Here is a 17106-nt window from a genome sequence, read left to right as displayed (position 1 = left end):
TGTGGTTTTTTGCCAAAGTCAGTGTTTTTTTTTCCAACGTCAGTGTTTTTTTCCAACGTCAGTGTTTTTTCCAACTTAAGTGTTATTTATTGCCAAATTCGGTGGCTTTTTTTCCCTAAATTTTATCTTGTTTGTTTTTGCCCAATTCTGTGTTTTTTGCCAAATTCCATGTTTTTTTCAAAACCATTGTTATTAGCCAGTTTATTTTTTATTTTATTTATTTATTTTTTTTCCAGCAAATTCAGGGCTACTTTCATCATGACATCAAAGCTTGTTCTACATATTGCAGAAATGAAGTGTTGTTCTAAGATAATACATAAACCTCAGACTTGATTAGAAGTTAAACCGTGATTTTAACATTCAGTAACTGCCAGTTATGGGTATTAGTAAACGACTGCCTGCAGATCTATAACATTTTTATACAGTAAAATGTCAAATTTTGCAATATATCATAAAAATCATTGATTTTGTGTTATTTCACTGAAAACTGCTAATTTTGTATTATTTTTTGCATTATTGTTTTTGTGAAATTTTCCTGTCCCTACCTAAAGATCAACTACGTATATAAATATCTGGCCTGGTGGTCGAGTGGTAAAGGGCATGCCTGGAAACTGAGTGGTTGCTGGTTTGAATCAGGTTCAGATTCCATGTTAAACTGTAGATCCACTTTCCCCGGTTGAATAATTAGGGTATGTTAGGGACTCACAAGTTGCCAAAGTGGTATTTGATAGAAAGACTTGGACCAGGCCCCTGAGCTACACACAATTATTATTATTATTATTATTATTATTATTATTATTAATTATTACTGTTATTACTATTGTCATTACTATCATCTATATACATAATTAAGTTTGTACAATACCCTCAGAGTGCAAGTTCCACTTTTACTTTTTAATATGTCTTCAACACTGGGCCTTTAAATATTAACAGATAATGTTGTTAGTTATAAGCATTTTGTGTTCAGAGCAAGACAAGTTGAAGTTACAATCTTTCTTTTAAGATTATAAATCTACATCTACATCTATACTCCGCAAGTGGCGGAGGGTACCTTGAGTACCTATATCGGTTCTCCCTTCTATTCCAGTCTTGTATTGGTTGTGGAAAGAAAGATTGTCGGTATGCCTCTGTGTGGGCTCTAATCTCTCTTATTTTATCCTCATGGTCTCTGCATGAGATATACGTAGGAGGGAGCAATATACTGCTTCACTCCTCGGTGAAGGTATGTTCTCGAAACTTCAACAAAAGCCTGTACCGAGTTACTGAGCGTCTCTCTTGCAGAGACTTCCACTGGAGTTTATCTATCATCTCCGTAATGCTTTTGCGATTACTAAGTGATCCTGTAACGAAGTGCGCTGCTCTCCGTTGGATCTTCTCTATCTTTTCTATCAACCCTATCTGCTACGGATCCCACACCGATGAGCAGTATTGAAGCAGTGGGCGAACAAGTCTACTGTAACCTACTTCCTTTGTTTTTGGACTGCATTTCCTTAGGATTCTTCCAGTGAATCTCAGTCTGGCATCTGCTTTACAGACGATTAATTTTATATGGTCATTCCATTTTAAATCACTCCTAATGCCTACTCCCAGATAATTTATGGAATTAACTGCTTCCAGTTGCTGACCTGCTATATTCTAGCTAAATGATAAAGGATCTTTCTTTCTATGTATTCGCAGCACATTTCACTTATCTACATTGAGATTCAATTGCCATTCCCTGCACCATGCGTCAATTCATTGCAGATCCTCCTGCATTTCAGCACAATTTTCCATTGTTACAACCTCTCGATATACTACAGTATCATCCACAAATAGCCTCAGTGAACATCCGATGTTATCCACAAGGTCATTTATATATATTGTGATAGCAACGGTCCTATGACACTCCCCTGCGGCACACCTGAAATCACTCTTACTTCGGGAGACTTCTCTCCATAGTGCGTTCTGTTATCTAGGAACTCTTCAATCCAATCACACAATTGGTCTGATAGTCCATATACTCTTACTTTGTTCATTAAACAACTGTGGGGAACTGTATCGAACGCCTTGCGGAAGTCAAGAAACATGGCATCTACTTGGGAACCCGTGTCTATGGCCCTCTAGTCTCCAGAAAAGTCGTTATACTCGAACATAATACGTGTTCCAAAATTCTACGACTGATCGATGTTAGAGATATAGGTCTATAGTTCTACACATCTGTTCAACATCCCTTCTTGAAAATGGGGATGACTTGTGCCCTTTTCCAATCCTTTGGAATGCTACACTCTTCTAGAGACCTACAGTACACCGCTGCAAGAAGGGGGGCAAGTTCCTTTCTGTACTCTGTGTAAAATTGAACTGGTATCCCATCAGGTCCAGCGGCCTTTCCTCTTTTGAGCGATTTTAATTGTTTTTCTATCCCTCTGTCATCTATTTCGATATCTACCATTTTGTCATCTGTGCAACAATCTAGAGAAGGAACTACAGTGCAGTCTTCCTCTGTGAAACAGCTTTGGAAAAAGACATTTAGTATTTTGGCCTTTAATCTATCATCCTCTGTGCCCCTGGTATTTTGTCAAATGTCATGTCTGCAACTTTCTCCTTTCATTTTTAATGAAATTTGTCTTCATTTGTGTGTAACAGTACTTGATCAAATTCTGTCAACACTATCCTGTTCATTCAGTTAACAGTTCAGTTGTTTTGTATTTTTCAGCTGTAATGAACCATTGTTTTGACTATAATTAATGTGTGGAAATTATTTACTGTGTATCTGATTTTCGTTACTGTAGGTTTGTTAATTGAGAGCAACATTAAAGAAAGAAAATATTGAGATTTCTGGCAGAATGTAAATAATTTAGCAGTAAAGGCAACAGTGAACAGTGGATCAGATATATATACTTGGTCCATTCACATTAATGTGACCACCACGTTTGTTTGATGCTTGTGTGCAGTAGCCACTCACAAATGGCAGATGACAGCACTAGCACTGGAGGGTGTATAAAGCACGTTGTGGAAAAACAGTACAGTCAGTACCATAATGCAGGAACAGAGCCTTTTATCTGACATCCAAAAGGGGACGATCATTGGCTTTTGGTCCAAATGTGGAAGTATTTCTGAAACACCTAAATTTGTAAACTGTTTGTGTACCACTGTGGTTAAAGTATACCATGCATGGCAAAAAGGTACTATCCAAAACCGGCACTGAGGCAACTGTGGTGCCCCATGGGCCATAGATGATAGGAGTGAACGACGGCTGTGGTGATGTTTACTGGCAAGTAGACATGTAGCTGTTGAGAAACTCACCACAGATGAACCAGGAAGCTACCAAAAATGTCTTTTCAATGACTGTTCAGTTGTTGCTATGTATGGGCCTCTGCAGCAGGTGTCTGTTTCATATGCCTATGCAGACTGCTGTTCATCAGCAATTAAGTGTGGAATTTGCACACTGATACTGCAACTAGGCATTCACTGAGTGCCGACATGTGTCCTTTTCAGATGAATCACATTTTATGCTCCATTGGAGAGATGGCCTTTGGTGTGTGCAATGTGAAACACCTGAAAGCAAAGACCCTGATTGTGTTATGGTCTGGGGAATGTTTTTGTGGCCTTCCATGGGTGATGTCATCATTCTGGAAAGCACAGTGGTTCAATATAAGTAAGCATCTATCATTGGGGCCTATGTTTACCCCTGCATGCACTTTGTTTTTTCCCTGGCACAATGGCATCTACCAGCAGGACAATGCAATGTGTCACACAGCTCGCAGTGTACATGCCTGGTTCAAAGAGCACCAGGATGAGTTTACTGTACTCCTTTGGACACCGAACTCCCTGGATTTAAACACAATAGAGAATCTGTGGGACCACATCAATCAGGCTGTTCGTGCCATGGAAACTTAGGGCAGATGGCCACAGTGTTTCTGTTGGTATCTTCCAGAACCTCGTTGACTCTCTTTCTGCATGTCTCGCAGGAGTCCGCACTGTGAAAGGTGGTTATTCAGGCTTCTGACAGGTAGTCTCACTAATGTGATTGGACAGTGTAGAAAACAATTAAAATTTCTTCATCATGCTCTTGTGTGCACAAATTCTTAAAATGATTTGAGTTTGGAGTCCAGTTTGACTTTGTTTGAAGATGTGGGGACTAACCAAGAAAGAAGCAAAAAAATATGTTTATATATGTTGTGAATGTGATAAAAAAGGTCTAGGAATAAAGTATTAGTAACCAAAGCATTCACTAGTAAAAAGGAGGTTCTGTGAGCTCAAGAATAGTACAGTTAATTAAACTGGAACAAGACACAGATACATTGATTACAACAGCTGATTCACTAACAGTCCATGATGAACTTGAAGAAATGAAATGATGCAACTTCTCTCAACAATACTAGATTTAATCTAAAGCTATATCAAATTCCAGCTTTGTCTTGTAGGAAGTGTGGAAGACTGTTGATAATTGATCTCCCAAGACTTTTGCTTAGAAATTTGCTTCTTAGTGTATTTAAAACAACCTATTAACTTTTTAAAATTCTCAAAGTTTACGTTTTATTTTTCAGCTACTTCCAAAACACTGTGCAATTTTAATATCACAGGTTGTAAACAGAAAAAAGAAAGACAAGAATAAGAAGAGTTCTCCAGAAATAGCCAAACCTGGAGTTGAAAGCTATCGAAAAACCAGAGAAGAACTCACCACGTAAGGTTTTTTTTCCCACATTTATATGATGGAAGTATTTTTTTCTGGCAGTTAGTAACGTGCTGGTAGTTTCATTTTCCTATATAATTTTAAGAATATGGGTCACTCCTAGTCAATTAAATCAGTGAAAAATGTCTTTAATGTGAATAGTCTTTCTCAGTATTTTTGTGCTGTTTATGTTTTATGACATACAAAATTCAGAACTCGATAGTCTTGAATGTCACACATTTCTAGTACTTAAAAAGTACCTATTTGGAAAGGACAACTGCTTGTGTTTCGACTGGAAACATGATCCAATTCAGTTGAACACAGTAAAGTGATATTACATTATTTACTCCATTATTACTAATATCCCAGTTTTTGGAACATTAATTGAAATACTTAATAAACCTGAAATATTAACCATCGCTACCTCATATGTATTATTGAAAATTGTAATTTTTTTTTATTACATGAGACTTGTAACTTGTTAAAGTTTCTCAAACATAGTATATGAAGAAATGCGTCCTGTAATTTCTTGGAATTCTGTTGACAGACAGTCTAGTATATTGACTTGAAAATATGTTTAAACTAAAAGAGATTTACTGGAGAACTGAGATTGGCTCACTAAGGACAGTTGCATATTCTCAGTAGAGTAATTTATTCATGATGTTTTGACAGTTTGAACAAGATATAATTTTCCATTAAACTTCATCAGCTATAAAAATATTGTATTGGTGATTGTAATATATTGCAACAAAATTTAATAAATGAGATCTTAATGTCTTCTGTAAACTAGATTGGATGAAATGAAAATTGAGTGCTAAAAGAAACGGAAACCACATTTATGTCCAACTAATGTAAGCAGTAGAAAGTTTTCTCTAGACAAGAATGGACCAAACTCAGTCTAATGACAAATGGTCTCGCAAACTAAATGTAAATGTTTAAAAATGACAACAGAAAAATATTTGTTTCATACTCAGTGCTCCTGGCATCTTGCAAAGCTAATATGCAGACAGGTTAGTGTTTACAACCCTAAAATGATACATACACAGGTCAGTCATCAGTGAGCTTGGGGTATTTACACTGAGGTGACAAAAGTCATGTGATAGTGATACGCACATATAAAGATGGCAGTAGTATAGTGTACACTAGGTATAAAAGGGCTATGCATTGGTGGAGCTGTCATTTGTACTCAGGTGATTCAAGTGAAAAATTTTCCAACATGATTATGGTCGCGTGACTCGAATTGACAGTCTTTGAAAGCGGTATGGTAGTCGGAGCTAGATGCATGGGACATTCCATTTCGCAATTTTTAGGTAATTCAATATTGCAAGATCTGGCATGTCAAGAATGTGCTGAGAATACAACATTTCAAGCATTACCTCACCACAGACAATGCAGTGGCTGACCGCCTTCGCGTAACGATGGAGAGTAGCAGCATTTGCGTAGAGTTGTCGGTGCTAACAGACAAGCAGTATTGTGTGAAATAACCTCAGAGATCAATGTGTGATGTATGATGAATGTATCCTTTAGGACAGTCCAGCAAAATTTGTTGTTAATGGACTGTTGCAGCAGACAACTGATGAGTGTGCCTTTGCTAACAGCATGATATCGCCTGCATCACCTCTCCTGGGCTTGTGAACCCTAGAGTACTGGAAAATTATGGCCTGGCCAGATGAGTCCCGATTTCAGTTGGTAAGAGCTGATGGCAGGATGCAGTTGTGGTGCAGACCCCACAAAGCTATTGACTCAGGTTGTCAACAAGGCACTGTGCAAGCTGGTGGTGGCTCCATAATGATGTGAGCTATGTTTACACGGAATAGAGTGGGTCCTCCGGTCCAACTGAACTGATCATTGACTGGAAATGGTTGTATTTGACTACTTGGAGACCATCTGCAGTCATTTAATCATAGGATTTTTGTGGATGACAATGTGTCATGTCACTGGGCCACAGTTCTTTGTGATTAGTTTGAAGAACATTCTAGACAGTTTGAGTGAATGATTTGGCCACTCAGATCACCTAACATCAATCCCATCTAACATTTACCGGACATAATTGAGAGGTCAGTTCATGTGCAAAGTCCTGTACCAGCAATACTTTTGCAACTATGAACAGCTATAGGCAACATGACTCAGTGTTTTTGCAGGGGACTTCCAACAACTTGTGTTGAGTCCATGCCACATAAAGCTGTTGCATTATGCCGGGCAAAAGGAGATTGGACATGATATTGGGAGGTATCTCATGAGTTTTATTGCCTTGGTGTATTTATAATATGCTTTCTTAATAGTCCCTGACAGTTTCAGATTTATAAAGACATCTTGGTTTCTTCCAAAAGTGTTTTCATAGTTTTGAGGTCCTAATGTTTTTTATTACAGTTTGAATTGTAGGAGACTGAAAATTTGAACCCAACTCAGACAGTGAAAAAAAGAAAAAAAGGGCTAGTTATAAGTTGTAGATAATAATTTTTTCATTACTAAACTGAAGCTATTTAATGAGAAGGAATCTGTCAAGTTTTTAATAATCCAGATTTCTGGGTTTAGCTATGCCACGCCAGGGGATAGGTTGTCTGTGTCTGTATCAAAGCAATCAGCATGTGTGACAACCATGCAGAGGAGCTAGGTTCAATTTCTAGTACTGCCAGGAATTTCTCCTTGGTGAGGGAACTAGGTAGGGCTGGAAAGGACAATTGAGGAACTGTTTGAATGAAAAGTTGTGGTTCCGGTTCTCAGGAAGATGTCAACAGCTGAGATAATGTGACCATGTGCTTCTCAATATCAATGACACCATTTGCAGAAAATGATGTGGCAGCCAGTTGGCATTATGTGGTCCATTGGGCTTGATCACAGAGTTTGAAATTCAGACTCTTAATTAAGCTGTGGTCAGTGACAGTCAAAGGTCACTATATAGTTAAAGAGAGCACAGATTTAATTTAGCCCACCAGGATAACAAAATAAAAAAATAAATAAAAAGAATTACTTAGGAATAAAGGAGATGACTTACTGAAAGGCAGAAGTGCTGCATTGTCAATAGCTTTCGAAATGGACTTCCTTTTTCAAGCTTATAGGAAAACACGCACATGCCTGTCTCCCTACATTGTGCTCAGTCGATTGCCAGCTCTTTCCTGGCCAACGGTGAGTGTACAGGGGTGCCCACCTCACCCCAGTACACTCACCCTGGCACAGGAAAGAGCTGGCAGTTGACTGAGCACGATATATGGAGACAGACATGTGCATGTGTGTGTGTGTGTGTGTGTGTGTGTGTGTGTGTGTGTGTGTGTGTGTGTGTTTTTCTCCTACAAGGTTGGAAAAGGAAGTTCATTCCAAAAGCTGGCAAAGCTCTGTACCTTGTGTCTGTGTACCTGTCGATGACGCAGAACTTCTGCCTTTCGGTTAGTTGTCTCCTTTATTCCTAAATAATTTGTAATTCTCAATCAGAACTTTCCATACAAAATTTAAAGAAAACTTTCTATAGAATGTGTGGAGATAATCACACAATGTATACAGGTACTGAGCGGTTTATATAACCATGAAAAACTAGAACATGTTTATTTGCCAGTTTGCAACTCAATGCTTGCACTATACAGTTTGTGTGCTTGCACTAACCAGTTAATGGTTATCTTCACGTTTATGAAGCAAAGTCATTTAATGGTTAGCACACAGGACCTGTGTGCAAGGACAGCCAGCTTTCCCTAAATATGTCAGCACTACAGCTGGGATAATTCTTTTCTAAAGTTAATGACCTTGTTTTCAACAGGACATTAAACACTGATGTGCCTTCCTTTCTTTTGTAAAGGACATCACCAATTTCCCTGCCCTTCCATTCTCCAATCAGATTCTGTGCTCCTTTTCTAATGATCTTATTAATGGGATGTTGAACTCTAATGTTCCTCTCTTCCTTGAGCTATCTTTTCACATTCTTTTGCTTGTACTTCACTCAAGATTTTTCAGTACCATATAGAAGAATCTAAAAGTGTTTGATTCAATTGTAAGGCAGAAGTTGGTAGCTGTGTGGAATGTCAGCATTTTGCTTGTCATTTTCCTTACTCGCTAAGGCATAATATGAGTTTTCTTATGGTTGGATGTCAATAACAAGATTTACAAACACAACAATTTTGTTAACAGTGTCATGAGCTTATATGGTTAATGGATCAATAGGATCAGGTTGTTTCCCATACACAAGAGATGTGTTTATAAAGTACATTATATCTTTCTTTCTCATTAAAAATTATTTGGTTTAGGGCATAACATGCATGTAGTTGTTGAGTAAATTCAATTTCAGGATCTTTAATAACATATATTGTGTATGATGTAGTCTCTGGTACAAGTTGTTGTGATAAAGTAATTTGTAATAGTACGCTATACTACAACAGACTTAAGTCCAAAAATTATTATAAATTAATACATTTTATTTAAACGTATTTTCCAATTTGTATGGCCTATTCTTTTTGTGCCACTGACTAAATTTTTCTATTATTAGCTAGAAAGTAAGAGTTACTGTAATTTTTATTTTTAGCATGGATAAACTTCACATGGCATTGACTGAACTATGTTTTGCCATTAACTATTGCTCAACCATCAATGTGTGGGATTACACTTTTGCACCCCGTGAATATCTGACACAGCATTTGGAAACAAGGTTTGCACGGGCACTTGTAGGAATGGTGATGTACAATCCAGATACTAGTGAAATCGCTAAACCTTCAGAACTTCTGATAAGTGTTAGAGCTTATATGAATGTACTACAGACAGTAGAGAATTATGGTGAGTAATGGTTTTTAACAATATTGTAATATTAATTTTGTTCTTCGATCACTCTTGTCATCATGTACAAAACACTATAATCTATCCCACTTAGTATCGTATATGTTTACCTTGAAGTAGATGAAGAACAGACCTTTATGAGAGCTCTACTTTTTCTTTTTCTTTTTTTGTAATTTTTGCATTAGGAATAGTTGTTTCTCTTTCAAACTTGGGTGGTAAACATATGAGTGTTGCTTGAAGTTTCAAAATTCAGTTGGGAATTTGTGTTTTGTTCGATTTCCCCAGTGTTGAGTTTAACTCATTTTCCATCCACTAATCTCTTTAAAATGTTTTTCATTTTATTAATTGTTATAATAAATCATTCACGTGAGTGTTCATTATTACCTTCTTGTATATTTTTCCCTTGTGTATGTTGTTTTTTCTTACTGTATGAGCTAGTCTTTGACTGGTTTCCTTCTTACTTCAGCTTCACATTGCAAATCTTTGGCATTGCAATGTGATTACATTGTTCCCTACATGCTCATTTTGCTCAACATTTGTAGGTCAGATATTCTCCCCCCCCTTCCCCCCCCTTTTTTTTGTATCTGTACAGACATGATGACAGTGATGTGGAACCATCACTGTCAGCACAATATTTCACTATACTAGCTTATGATAACTTGACTACAAGCCTGGGAAGCTGAACCTAGGAAGAGGGGAGGAAACTCAATGTACGAGTCGGTGCATAGCGAAGTAGTGTGTCCGAACACTGCATAGAGATGAGCACAGAGTAAATATATTGCTTTCAAATTGAGCTACTGTATAAACTAAGCACAGAGTGAAAAGTATAGTGTTAGACATAGAGCAGGTCCGAGGTAGTTGATGTCTGCGTAGGAACTGCCACACCAGGCCTACTGCTGCCAGCAAGTAAACACCTGTGTCTGCAGCTCTTCCCGTACTATGTTCACACACACCCTCTGTCATAGCATTCTGCACTATTTTGCTGCAATAACTGAGACAGCTCATCTGCATCCATCTTGATGTCCGCTGGCGGAGAGTCTAAATCCCTCCCTCCTGAAGAGGTCACTGAAAATGGTGTGGCTTTGCTGCAGCCTCTTTCACAAAACCAGCAATGACATAGGATTCTCCACCAATGGCTCAACTACTGAAGAAGACAATGCTGACACGGCTGGCTCCGTTGGAGGGGAGAAACGAGTAGTTACAGTTCACTCCATAAAGTGTCTTCAGTACTTAAGCAATTGGCTGCTCGGTGCCATCTGGGTTCCTGTGCGACAGAACCATACCAACACCGTACTATGACAAAGATTAATGGTTTACACAGCACAGAGGAATTCAAATAGGGAGCAGTGCACACACAATCTGAAAATTCTGTTAACAGTCCACAGACCGCATGAATTTGACACCCGTTTGGTGAAGCCAATCAGTAGGATGGCAGATGTGCACAGCCTGGGAAATGAACTTAGTGTAATAAGAAATCTTGCCCAAGGACTAGAGCTCCCACAATTCTTGGGTACCAGCAGTTTGACAGTGGCTTCAATGTGCTTGTCCATAGGGACTAAGCTGTCTTTGTTAAGCATGTCCCAAAGGATACACTTTTGGGGGAAGACGTCTACATTTTTCTAGTTTTCAATGAAGGCTGTTCTCTACAAGGTGTTGGAAAACTGTCTGCAGATTTTGTTAATGCTCCTCTCACATGGAACTCATGACGCAGAGGTCATCAAGGTAGTTGATGCAACAGGGAATGTCCTGACCCACTTGCACAAAATATCCGTGATGAATTCCTGGTGCAGTTGAAATTCCAAAGGGCAAACAATTAAACTGGTAAAGCCCCAAGGGGATATTGAACAGTAAAAAGTTCTGAGAAGTGGCATCCAATGGCAATTGCAGGTATTAATCGCACTGTTCGATAAATGTAAAAAACTGTCCTCCTGACAACTTTCCCAACTACTTCTCCAGCTGTGCACCGAGCGAGGTGGCACAGTGGTTAGCACACTGGACTCGCATTCGGAAGGACGACGGTTCAATCCCGCGTCCGGCCATCCTGATTTAGGTTTTCCGTGATTTTCCAATATCACTTCAGGCAAATGCCGGGATGGTTCCTTTGAAAGGGCACGGCCGATTTCCTTCTCCGTCCTTCCCTACCCCGAGCTTGTGCTCCGTCTCTAATGACCTCGTTGTCGACCGGACGTTAAACACTAATCTCCTCCTCTCCTCCTCCAGCTGTGCAATTCGAAACATGTTTGCAACACATTGTGCATTGACCTCATATTTAAAACAGGTATACAGTGCTGTCTGACCTCTGAATCACCCTCAGAGGGGCAGCCCACTAACTAGATGAAATAGGAGAAACAATGCTGAGATCCTGCTAACACTGCAACTCGGCATTGACCTTGCTGTGCATTGTGAAAGGAATGGGGCGGGGACAACAAAATTTAGGTATTGCTGATGCCTTGTGGCTTGAATATTTTGCCCGATCCAAGGTTTTCTCAAACAATTTGTTGTACAACTACAGAAAAGAGTCCAAATCTTGAATGGGGACCACTTAAGATACTAAATGCACTTTGTCGATTATCTGGAAGCCAAAAATAGATAAGATGACTAATCCAAAAAATATTTTGTACCAAGGATGTAGTAACTACTTACAAAGTTAGTTGCTGATCCACGTTCTTATAATGTGCAGAGATGGAGAATCGCTGCACTGAAAGGAATACATTGTGTACTATAAGGCACAACTTGACATAGTGGCTGTTGCAATGCAGGCAACCCAAGAGCCTTTATGTACCTAATTTAATTAGACTGACAGTTACTCCGGTCTACCTGAAACTCAATCAATTGTCTATCCACTACCAACATTAGCAAAATATGCTTGCATGATGCTTGTGGGATGTTGGAGACAGGGAGTAAACTAGAGCCTCCAACAACTGTCCCACAGCTCACCGGCATTCACAAACTTTTGCCAAATGGCCTATTTTGTGTCATTTCCCATGCAAGTCATCTACATGGAGGCAGTTGTATCGCATGTGCACCAAATGACAATCGGGGCAGGACCGTCAGTGTGCTCATAATGGTGTTTTGTGACTTACTGGTTTTATGATGTCCTCTATACCAATATGCCAGCAGCAGTGATCAGTAATTTATTTACTTATTTTTTTTAAAATTCCTTTATTGATGCTACTAACTCACAAAGTCATATGCTGAACAGAAATGCAGTTGCTACAGCATTTCTCTTGTGTGCTTCCTTTGTTTGCAATTTGTTATAGCTCTCTTCAAAATAGTTATCCAGTTAAGTGATTTTTTTCTGCTTTTAACAGCAGAAAAAATATACCATCTTTTCTTTGTCTTATAAAACTTTCGTGTAGTGGAGATAACTCTCACTTCCCAATAGATGGACAGAATGAGTTCCCCAAAACTGAACAGGTAATAATCAGGGAAAAATATTTAATTGTTAATAGTATGTCAGGCTTGTTGCTGTGGTTCTCTTTGTAAGATTGTTATTGCTAAGTTGGGACAGGTGTTCTACAATGCCCTATAAGTGTCCACATGTCTACCCTTTTCTTTTCAGTTGATTTCAATTTCTTCCATACAGTAAAAATGAGTAGGAATGTTCATTATGTATCCATGAAGCTCCTGAAAAATGTACAATGGATATAATTATTTTTCATCTTCAGTTGTGACTGAGCATGTTACTTATGTCAGTTTGATCCTTGAAGGTTTTTTTAAAATTTTTCAGTTCATGAATTCCTTTTCTGGAGGGATTCTTTAATTTTTTATTATTTATTCTGTCCTCTACTTTAAGTATTAGGTTAAAATGTTTATTCATTAGAATAAACACATGGCACACCTTTTATGTAACTTATTTTTAAAAATGTCTTAAGAAACAGACATTGGTGATGAGCTTTCAGCTGTACTAAATGTATGAAATTTGTGTGCAGTTGCAGAGCCTTTCTGACATTAGCTGCATTAGGTATGATTGATGACACATGAAAATTTGTCTCGAACTGGGACCCTAACCAGGATTTCTAGCCTGTTGTGAGTGGTTGCTGTAACCACTTCTGCTATCCGAGCTTGCTTTTAGGACTGACCTAAACTTCCAAATGTCATACTGTCTAGGACACCATTGCTTACAACTTTACTTGGACTTCTGCCACAGGATTTCAAGGAGACTATTATGATTGTCCTTTTGCCCATCGTTGCTTTTAATATGTATTTTTAACAATGTCTGAAGAAATAGACATTGGTGATGGTCTTGCAGCTGTACTAAATTTATTAGGTTATCCCTATACCAATGCAGCTAATGTCAGAAAGATTCTGCAGTTGTGAATATATTTCATAAATTTAGCACAGTTGCAAGATTGTTGCCAATGTCTTTTTCTTCACACACTGTTAAAAATAAGTATTACAAGCCCGGACAGGCAAAATGATGATCGTCATACTAACATTGAATACGTTTGCCTCCTTGAAACCCTGTCGCGGAAATCCATGTAAAGTTGTGAGCGATAGGATTGTAGACCGTATGACATGTGGAAGTTTGGGTTGGTCATGGAAGCATGCTCAGATAGCAGAGGTGGTTAATGCAACCACTCTCGACAAGCAGGAAATCCATGTTCAAGTCCTGTGTCACCAATAGGTAATATCTTCACACCTAATACAGCTAATGTCAGAAAGATGCTGCAGTCGTGAAAAAATTTCATACATTTTGTGTAACTAATATACATTGTTTGTGTTACTTATTTAGACACTTTAGCACTTTGCTAAACTGTCTTCATTTTCCAGCTTAACTATGATAATTTTCTCCTTCATTTGATCATATGTTTTCACTTTTATGTAGCTTACATCTTCTACCCATTTATTTGACTTATTTTGTTTTTTCATTGACGTATATTTATGGATTTTACTTGTTGTAATGCTTAATATTACAACTTTATTGATTGAGACATTTAATGTATTTTCCACATGTATTAATTATGATCATTATTATTTTCTGCAGTGCACATTGACATTACTCGAGTCTTCAACAATGCGTTGCTGCAGCAAACACAAAATATGGATAGTCATGGTGAAAAAACAGTGGCTTCACTATACACTCAATGGTATGTATAGTTTGATATGAGCCTTGTCAGCTTTTTTTAAACAGAAGCATTTGTCAATGAAGTACATATAACATTTCTGCATAAAATCTATGCAGAATGTTCAATCCTTAATGAGCTATCTCTATTTTTTAATCACCAAATTTTATTCGCTGTTGCATAGTGACATAAAACATATTAATGACAGATGGCTAAAATTTGTGTCCTGCAATAAAAACACAAAACTTGCACAATAGTAATATAGTATTATTGCATATTCAGTCATGGCTATCTTTTGTGACTCTAAAGCAGGTCGTATGTTTAAAAGTTGTTAAAACTTAAGCAGAAACAATAAGGCATGTGTCCTCGGAGTCCTTCACAGTGGCATGCTTCAATAAAATCTTCTTGGTTTACAAGCTACATCATTTCGAATCAAAAACTCAAACTTTCAATAGCTATCTCCACTATCATCATTGGGAGTTGAAATCACTGTCTGCTGGGGCTGGCATGGTGTTCTGCTTCTATAGATGTGTAGGCATAATTGTTTTATATGTAGTATGATCTTCCTCTGACCTTTGAACTGACTTACTCAGCCAGTTTTAGGGGGTCTATAGATTTATGTGAACTTCAAACCACAGTGTAGCTTGTTGTTTTTCACATTGGTGAATCATTGCCCTAGGTGAAAGAAATGATAAGTGACACAAAGAAATCCTAGGACTTTGGGATAATAGTCTCATAGTTAACCACTAATTCACTAACCCACACCTACTAGTATTGAAAGTGAAGTGTACCAGATCAGGAATTAATTGTTTTTAATATTAATGCTGTTCCATGTTGAGTCTCACAATACTTACGAAGTGACTCTCGATAACTTACATTATTTCCTTCTGGACACTGTATCGCACAAGTACACTTATGTTCTAAAATGTATACATTAAAACTAGACAGTGTGCTGGAAAAATTTTTCTATCTTGTGAACTTAATGTAGCTGTTTTTTCATTGGTAAAATGTACAATATAAAATATAGCATCAGTTATCCAAGTTACTGAAGTAGCCATTTGAATCACGGCTGTGACCAGTGCAGTACATTTTGGCCAACCGAGATTTTAGAAGTCTTAAGTAGGACTTCAGTTATAAATGAGCTGGCTGGAAGTCTGTCTCTAGATGATCAGATTGCTTGCCACGACCTATAGAAACCTCCTGACTGCATGTGCACTCCTGGAAATGGAAAAAAGAACACATTGACACCGGTGTGTCAGACCCACCATACTTGCTCCGGACACTGCGAGAGGGCTGTACAAGCAATGATCACACGCACGGCACAGCGGTCACACCAGGAACCGCGGTGTTGGCCGTCGAATGGCGCTAGCTGCGCAGCATTTGTGCACCGCCGCCGTCAGTGTCAGCCAGTTTGCCGTGACATACGGAGCTCCATCGCAGTCTTTAACACTGGTAGCATGCCGCGACAGCGTGGATGTGAACCGTATGTGCAGTTGACGGACTTTGAGCGAGGGCGTATAGTGGGCATGCGGGAGGCCGGGTGGACGTACCGCCGAATTGCTCAACACGTGGGGCGTGAGGTCTCCACAGTACATCGATGTTGTCGCCAGTGGTCGGCGGAAGGTGCACGTGCCCGTCGACCTGGGACCGGACCGCAGCGACGCACGGATGCACGCCAAGACCGTAGGATCCTACGCAGTGCCGTAGGGGACCGCACCGCCACTTCCCAGCAAATTAGGGACACTGTTGCTCCTGGGGTATCGGCGAGGACCATTCGCAACCGTCTCCATGAAGCTGGGCTACGGTCCCGCACACCGTTAGGCCGTCTTCCGCTCACGCCCCAACATCGTGCAGCCCGCCTCCAGTGGTGTCGCGACAGGCGTGAATGGAGGGACGAATGGAGACGTGTCGTCTTCAGCGATGAGAGTCGCTTCTGCCTTGGTGCCAATGATGGTCGTATGCGTGTTTGGCGCCGTGCAGGTGAGCGCCACAATCAGGACTGCATACGACCGAGGCACACAGGGCCAACACCCGGCATCATGGTGTGGGGAGCGATCTCCTACACTGATCGTCGAGGGGACACTGAATAGTGCACGGTACATCCAAACCGTCATCGAACCCATCGTTCTACCATTCCTAGACTGGCAAGGGAACTTGCTGTTCCAACAGGACAATGCACGTCCGCATGTATCCCGTGCCACCCCACATGCTCTAGAAGGTGTAAGTCAACTACCCTGGCCAGCAAGATCTCCGGATCTGTCCCCCATTGAGCATGTTTGGGACTGGATGAAGCGTCGTCTCACGCGGTCTGCACGTCCAGCACGAATGCTGGTCCAACTGAGGCGCCAGGTGGAAATGGCATGGCAAGCCGTTCCACAGAACTACTTCCAGCATCTCTACGATCGTCTCCATGGGAGAATAGCAGCCTGGATTGCTGCGAAAGGTGGATATACACTGTACTAGTGCCAACATTGTGCATGCTCTGTTGCCTGTGTCTATGTGCCTGTGGTTCTGTCAGTGTGATCATGTGATGTATCTGACCCCAGGAATGTGTCAATAAAGTTTCCCCTTCCTGGGACAATGAATTCATGGTGTTCTTATTTCAATTTCCAGGAGTGTACTTCAAAAAATTAG

At 39.6% G+C, this 17106-nt stretch overlaps 1 protein-coding gene across 4 annotated transcripts in view; it reads left to right on the top strand.

Annotated features, from left to right (window-relative positions):
- The window catches only part of LOC124555677 (membrane-associated protein Hem-like), a 180894-nt gene that overhangs the window by 120720 nt on the left and 43068 nt on the right, over window positions 1–17106 (top strand). For all 4 annotated transcript variants that reach the window (XM_047129678.1, XM_047129676.1, XM_047129677.1 and 1 more), the window contains exons 14-16: window positions 4527–4663; window positions 9159–9406; window positions 14394–14496. In XM_047129678.1, the coding sequence (XP_046985634.1) occupies window positions 4527–4663; window positions 9159–9406; window positions 14394–14496 (488 nt within the window). The remainder of the gene's footprint in view (window positions 1–4526; window positions 4664–9158; window positions 9407–14393; window positions 14497–17106) is intronic.

The sequence above is a fragment of the Schistocerca americana genome, chromosome X (genome assembly GCF_021461395.2).
Source record: "Schistocerca americana isolate TAMUIC-IGC-003095 chromosome X, iqSchAmer2.1, whole genome shotgun sequence".
NCBI classification, from domain to species: domain Eukaryota; kingdom Metazoa; phylum Arthropoda; class Insecta; order Orthoptera; family Acrididae; genus Schistocerca; species Schistocerca americana.
The sequence above is the reverse complement of the archived record's forward strand: the minus strand, read 5'-3'. Positions and strand labels throughout refer to the sequence as shown.